The sequence below is a fragment of the Plodia interpunctella genome, chromosome 26 (assembly GCF_027563975.2).
Source record: "Plodia interpunctella isolate USDA-ARS_2022_Savannah chromosome 26, ilPloInte3.2, whole genome shotgun sequence".
NCBI lineage: Eukaryota > Metazoa > Arthropoda > Insecta > Lepidoptera > Pyralidae > Plodia > Plodia interpunctella.
Window position 1 is genome coordinate 2,093,164 of NC_071319.1, and position 7,666 is coordinate 2,100,829.

Sequence of the window (7,666 nt, forward strand, 5' to 3'; positions counted from 1 at the left end):
TGGATTTATAGTCAAATACACTTTGCCTGTCCGTACGGACAGGCAAAGTGTATTGTAGTGTGGTTAAGAGAAATAAAAAATACTAATGTCAAATTTATAATTGATGGGTTGTGGTTGATGGATTGTATGGTCGATCTGCAAGGTTTCAATAAGAATTTTAATTTAGCTCTTAAATGTAGTAATTTGGATTAATAACTTCTGTAAATAATTACATCGCATAGTATCCAACTTGGGAGTTGAACTTGTGATGCGTGAAAATTAAACGAACACCTACAACATGGTGCAAAGTTTCATGAATGTCGGCTACTAATTACGACGATAATTATCCTATTTTACAATGTTCCTTTTTGATTTTACCATTAAATATAATAGTTTAAAATTAGGAAGAAACGTAACTTTCGAAATAATCGCATAATTTTGTTTAAAAGATAATCGTTATGTGTGAAATTGTTTTGGTATATTGATATTGATAAAACAATATTCAGGTGAGTTGTTTTTATTATTTTTTATAATTGTATCTGTAGTGTGTTGCACTTGTGCATGCTTATTTTCAGCTTATTGTAATACAACCTTGATACATAGTTGTTCTCACCTGTTAGGTACCTGATTGTACATTTTATTTAGTATGTAAATTTTATTCAATATTTTCATTGTTTCAATGTCTCTTAAATTTCTCGTGAATTATTTTCGTTTCTCATTTATAGCCTTGAACTTATTTTTTATTTTTACCCTTTGATATTTCTACTTCTATAAATTAACTAGCTTTTGCCTGTGACTTCACCTGTGTGAATTTTTCTGCGAAAGCAGAACAGACATGTTTTTCATACAAACTTTCCCATCCTATCATAGTCATTGTCATCCTATCATAGGGTTGATTTTTGAAAATAGAGTTCCCTATGTATTAGTGTGGGTCTTTAAGTTCATGCATACAAAATTTTATCAAAATAGATCCAGTGATTTAGCCGTGAAAGCGGAACAGACAGTCAGACATACAAACAGACTTTCTTTTTGGCTTTTATAGGTAATAATAGTATGGATAATGATACAATTTTCAAATAGAATAAAAAAACAGTTTTAAAACTAAAAACTTTTGGTAAAAATTATCTTTTTTACTTCAGTTTTTTCTTTTTGCTACTGTGGGGTTAGCCAAGTATGTTAAATCCTTTCATTTTGTCCTGACAGGAGACTTTTCAATTCACTTGCTTTTGCTGCATGAAAACATCAGTAGGAAACCTGCATACTGGTAGACTAAGAGTTCCTGGCTGCACCATCATATCATGCTTATCATAATAATGCATCGTCATCCAAACTAAATGCATGTATAACATTTCAGCATTGAGCTGAAATGTTGTACATGCATTTAGTTTGAAGATACCTGTTTCAAAATTGAATTGCTAGATTCCACCTGAATATATTCAGGTGGAATCTAGTAATTCAATTTAACAGGCATAGGGACATAGTTGCAAGTTAAATAAAAGTTTGTAAGAATTGCAAGTTAAATAAAAGTTTGTAAGAATTGCAAGTTAAATAAAAGCTTGTAAGAAAGAGATAACATCGTTCTATTATTCAACTTGTGTACAACTACAATCAAAGGTGCACAGAACCCTGTTAAGGGGTGCATTCCCATTCATCCGCCTCAGCCCCGCTTATCATACACAATTTTAGTTACATAAATGGCAGCTATAAGGCATCATCTTTGTTTTTGCTTCATGTTATAACATATATTCTGATTTAGTTTTGATAGTTTCTTTTATCTTTTTCAGCCATGTCCGAATCAGATCACCCCGTTGATTACAACATGGATGTCAACATCAAAGACGAGATGGAAGTGATAGAAGACATTACCATACACATCAAATCTGAAGTTGAAACAGATGATAACACTACATCTGATAATGATCATATAACTCCAGACATAAACCACACACCTGATGATCATATAACACCAGAAAAGGAATTAACTGATGATCACGTCACTTCAGAAATCAGTGAAAAATCTAATTGTGATCATATTAGTTCAGATAATGAAATAAATTACCACGACCACATAACATCAAATTTAAACGAAACAACTCATAACCAGATAACTCCGGACATAACAGATTTTGTACCAAATGATGGAACAACATTTGAAACTGTCCAGCTCGAGGTGAAGGGGGAAATTTTGTCTCCGAATTATGAAAAAGACATTGTTCCATCACATTGCAATATCATGGTAACATTGCCAACGAATTTGGATGGAGATATAGATAAGAACATTGAGATTGATAAGGTCGATGTGAAAGAAGAGGTGGGTGGTGATATGGTTGGCTATGATTATCCGAATTTTGATGATGAGAGCATGGATAGTGCTGATGCGACAGCCCTTGGTAATGTCGAGGCCTGTCTGCAAGACGATGTTGGTGTTAAAACTGAAAATGAATATTATACAGATGTAAGTATTATTTATGTAAGTGGAGGGATATAGTTGTGTAAAGAATCCTAAAAGTTTTTTTTAATAACTGGCCAAGTGCATGTCAGGCATAGAGTGAGGTTTTTAACAAAATTCTCTCTCTCTTGTCTCTCAGCTTTTAAAAAAAATAATATTACAATAATATTTTGCAGGAGCTGAATACCAATTACCTGATCAAACAAGAACCAGACCTAACTGTAACGGAAACACATTTGATTTCAAACAAAGTCATCAACACAACTTCAACCATCACCCATCCACAAGACGGCTTGATCGAGTCACGAACAACTAAGACATTAGTCATGGAAATACTACCTATGACGACCATGTCTCAACCGTTGAACAAAATCGGCAATCCAGAAGAAATCCTACCAACGACACATGCGAGCGATGATTACGATTCTTTCCAACTCAATTCTATTACAGGGAATGTATTGTCTTTAGAACAGGAAGCTTATGGGCTGTTAAAAGCAAAATCTGATAAGAAGACAATGGTAACTTGTCCAAAATGTCCGAAAACTTTCAATAATTACTATGGCTTGAAGAGACATTTAAGTGTACATGTCAGTATAGAAAACAGGGAAAAGGGTTTAATTAAAGGGCTTGAAACAAGGAAGGAGAATCAACAGAAAAGACTTGAATTAATGGAAAAACATTTGGAGGAAAGATTGCAAATGAAACAGCAGAAAAAGAGCGCGAAAGTCAAAAAAGAATATTCTAGAACTAGATCTGGCAAAATTCATGTCAAAACTGAGGTCCAAAAGAAGAAATTGAAGAACATCAAGTCGGAAGATATTGAAATGAAGCCTGTTGAAATTAAAATAGAAGGAGACAGAAACAGGAGTGATGTTAAAAAAGAAGGGTATGTATGTACGTGTGGGGAAGTTTTTCAAAGACGCAGCCGTATGGAAACGTGTTTAAGATCGCACAACATGTATTCCGATATAGATAACAAATATCCATGTGTTACTTGCATGAAACAGTTCAAAGATAAAGCAGAGTTGGCATCGCACCGGAAACGGTTGCACAGAAAGAAATTCCCTTGTAAATTCTGCCCTACCGACTATGGGACTAGGAAAGAACTATTCAAACACTTGCAAATACATCAAAAAGTCCAATTGCTAGAGTACAAAGTCGTGTCGGAATTTGTTAAAAACAAGAAAAAGTTGCGTTGCTTTATATGTACGAAGAGTTATGCAGAGTTATCAGATTTGAAGTGCCATGTTATGGAAGACCATAAGGAACCGTACATCTGTCCTATTTGTAGCGGAACGTTTTGTAAAATTATAGACTTTGCACATCACACTAAGAGTTTCCACCCTGAAGTTGAAGGGCAATCGGTTCTGGATGTCATCGAAGCATTCTCAAAGTTAGTCAGGGCTTGGAAGTGTGAAGAATGTAACGTACAATTCCATGAAGCGGATAAACTAGCTTTGCATCAAATAGAAATTCATAGTCCGGATATGAAACCGGACTGTCAGTTCCAATGTCCGGATTGCAGACGAGTCTTCATTAGCCAGAAAGGTTTAACGTCCCATAGACGGATACACCACAGCACGGAGAGCACGGAAGAAACTGAGGTAGTGGAGAAAGGCGTTATGTGCGTGGAATGCAGAAAGATATGTAAAGATATGACGGCGCTAACCTCACACATGAGACTGCATTCCCCGGAGAGGAAATATCCGTGTAAATTCTGTGACTTCCGTTTCGCTACTCCTGAAAAGAGGAAAGCACATGCTGAAATACATAACAATGTGGGTGATCTTAAATATGTATGTTTTATTTGCGAATATCAATGCAGCTCGGAAAATAGACTGAAACAACACAAATTATCTGTAAAACATTCTAGTATGAAGGAGTATTTGTTAACGGGCAAACCTTTGATAGAAGAATCTTCTTCGTCTAAAAAGAATGATGGGAAAAAGAAGGACAAGAAGAAGAAAGAGAGAAGAGATAGTGATAGTGAATCTAGTGACGAGGTGTCGTGTGACATTTGTGGTGAAAAGTTTAGGAGTGAAGCGGTGATGGCCGAACACAAACTGACGCATCCTTTCATAGAGTTCCCCAACGAAGATACACCAAGTAGAATATTTTTTAAGTAGAAAACTTGCCAGATATTTAGTTTAAGTGAAGTTTCAGCTGGTTTAGATCTTTTCTACAGTTATTAATGTGTTACTTTAAGGAATCTTTTTATTTATTCATTCTTTCTTGGTATAGACACGAGCGATTTTTAACACGCGATAAAAAAAATATTAGAATGAAACATAAGTTATCTATGTATCATAATGTTTATTTAAATTTTTAGCGCTCTGCATTGGACTGACTGTTGAATGTCGTATGTAACTAATCTTAAACGCCTTTTAAATGCGCCTCCGTCGCGCGTTGAAAAAGCGCTCGATGAATGAACCCTTTTATTTTGTTTTTTGGAAGAAAGTTTATGTTTCTTCAAATTGTCAAGCGAGTCATTCGATAGAAGAAGCACTATTCGTAATCGAATAATTTAATAATTATAATTACTGATTCACTTTTCCGATTATTTTAGTTCATATCGAACTTTAAAAATATTTTTTTCTATTTAATATTATTTTTTCAAATTTCACTTTTTTTTTGTTATATTTTGGGCTCAAGTTGGGGTTATACAAGTTTTTTTTAGTTTTATCGACATGAAGAGTGATTAGCACAAAACAAATTATTATGTACGAAAAGTTATTTAAGATTAAGATTTTATATTAAAAATTGAGTTTTACTTTTTAGCTCATCAAAATTTTTCACGTTTCATATTTGCATTACAAAAATAAAAATGTACCTAATCTGAAAATTAAAACTCAATTTAAAAATGTATAAAAATTATAGGATTATTTTTCAATTATTTCTTTTGTATCTGTGATTTGAAAAAGTTCTAAATTGCCAGTGATTGCTAGTCGCAAGTGTTAGACGGAGGATTGCTAAAATTATTTTTAAAAAATAAATAGGCATGGATGAGTGAGACATAAAATAGGAATGTTCCTATTTTATGATGAAAGTACTACAATTTTATTGGACTATATTACTATATCCCAAAGAATGTTATGATGTCAATCAGATAGAACATTTCCATACAATGGCAAAATCTCGTACAAAACGGTGAGCATTGTAAAACCGGGTACGAATGATGAAGGACAAAAAAAAACAGGAATAAATGAAAAGAAACGGGACAGAGCAAATCGGAAATTAGTTGTGTTGTATCTCTTTTTAACACTACAGTGCTAAAAGAAGATAGAAAGATATGTTGACTCGGTTTGGACATAGCTTTTATGAAACCACATATTTTACAATTACTGCAAATGTCTTCAAAAACATAGATTATAGATTGTCGAAATTGGACTTGCTTCAAAAACCTACCATTTTTATGTAAATATTTTTTCATGTATTTGCTACAATAATTTGAACTCGTCCATGCCTAAGCGATATAGTCAAAGATGTATGCTTCCATATGAGCGTGATGTTTTAACTTTTAACCGCTGCAAAACTAAGCTTTCACGTTATCATTTTCAACAATAATAAAAACTCAATAAGAGAAATCTATTTTTAAAATGAAACCCTCTTAATCATACAATAAAAATCGTTTTGTCCCTCACTTTGCAATGTTTGATACTGAAAGAACGAGACAAAAATATTGAAAGGGATTACATACACACACACACCGCACCTCTATTACAGTTTTATATATTTCTTAGTTTGTGAGCGCTAGTGTGCTAAATTTTCGCTAATAATAAATTGTAAAAAAATCTTCGGCGGCGTTAGTGTGCAGCTATCTCGATCGCATATTTCTGTTATTCAGAAACATATGATCGAAGTGTAGATTATAACTTTTATTATGAACAAAATGGTAAAAAAACTGTTAAAACCAGCTATTAAAAGTTAAAATATGTATGTTGTAGTTGTTTCAGTGCCTATATCGTTAGTTATAAAGCTCGGTCCGCGGCGGCCGGACCGCTTGCGGACATTGAGGCTAATTGTGTCATACAAGTTATATACAATGTTCCCTTTTTTCACCATAGCATAGTGTTTTTAAGAGAATTTGGACGGATTTTCTTTTATACGCAGTTTCTGAGGCAGTGAGAAAATTTGAAAATGCTTAAAAAAAACAGCGTGAACAGAAATAAAAGATCGCGATTTCACCTTCTCCTTTTTATTGAAGTCGGTTAAAAAGAATATTTTATTTCTTGTAATATGAATATTGAATTTGGAAATGAGTCCTTCCTCAAGAAAATTGACGGATCGTAATGACAGCGCGGCCGCAGCGGTTGAAACGCTCTGGGGTGAATTTCACGACTGTTTGAACGCGGCGTGTCACACATTTTTTAAAATAAAGATTTTTTTAAATTTAATATTTATAAAATTAACATTATACCAACACTTTACTTATTAATAAAATAGGATAATTAAATTGATTACTGTGTATGGTATAATTTAATAAACACTAATGACAGCCCGCGGCGGCGTTCAAAACGCTCGTGAAATTCACCCACGCGAATTCACCCACTCAACGATACTATATTTTATAACAAATGCATATATAGATAAACATCCAAGACCCGGGCCAATCAGAAAAAGATCATTTTCCATCATGACCCGACCGGGGATCGAACCCGGGACCTCTAGGTTCAGGGGCAAGCACTTTACCACTGCGCCACGGAGGTCGTCATTCACAAGAAAATGCAACTTTTCAATTTGGTCATGTATCCTTATCTGTTCGATGAATATTGTCTAATTGTATTGTAATCGAATCGTCTAGGGCCCGCCTAAAACAAGAATCAGTCAATCCTACACGAACAAATCCACAAATTACTTTTTATTTTCGAATTATTGTTTCATTCGCTAAACCTCTTTAATTATAAAGTGACTAGAGAAGGCAGTACGTAGCATTGCTTCCACTGGCTCAGAAACAGACTATTCATTTGCAGCTGTTTTATTATCTGATTTAGGACACCAGACTGTTTTATACTAGTTTACTTGTTATATATTATGGGGTATGGATGTCATGTCAAGTGTGCAGTATTCTTTTAAAAATTAAAAAAAAAGACCTTCATTGTATTCAAATGCTTTTAGTAGGAATTTGAAATAAAACCGCCAAGTGCGAGTCGGACTCGCGCAATAATAAATATCGTTGATTTGCATGGGGCCGCCCTTAAACATTTATTTTATTCTGTTTTTTAGTATTCGTTGTTATAG

General features: G+C 33.9%; 1 protein-coding gene across 1 annotated transcript; it reads left to right on the forward strand.

The window, feature by feature from the left end:
- Window positions 1-105: 105 nt before the first annotated feature.
- On the forward strand, window positions 106-5,604 carry LOC128681053 (zinc finger protein 28-like). Its single transcript, XM_053764599.2, has 3 exons — window positions 106-485; window positions 1,764-2,434; window positions 2,605-5,604. The coding sequence occupies exons 2-3, from the start codon at window positions 1,766-1,768 to the stop codon at window positions 4,552-4,554; spliced, it is 2,619 nt and encodes an 872-aa protein (XP_053620574.1). The 5' UTR covers window positions 106-485; window positions 1,764-1,765; the 3' UTR covers window positions 4,555-5,604.
- The last annotated feature ends 2,062 nt before the right edge of the window (window positions 5,605-7,666 follow it).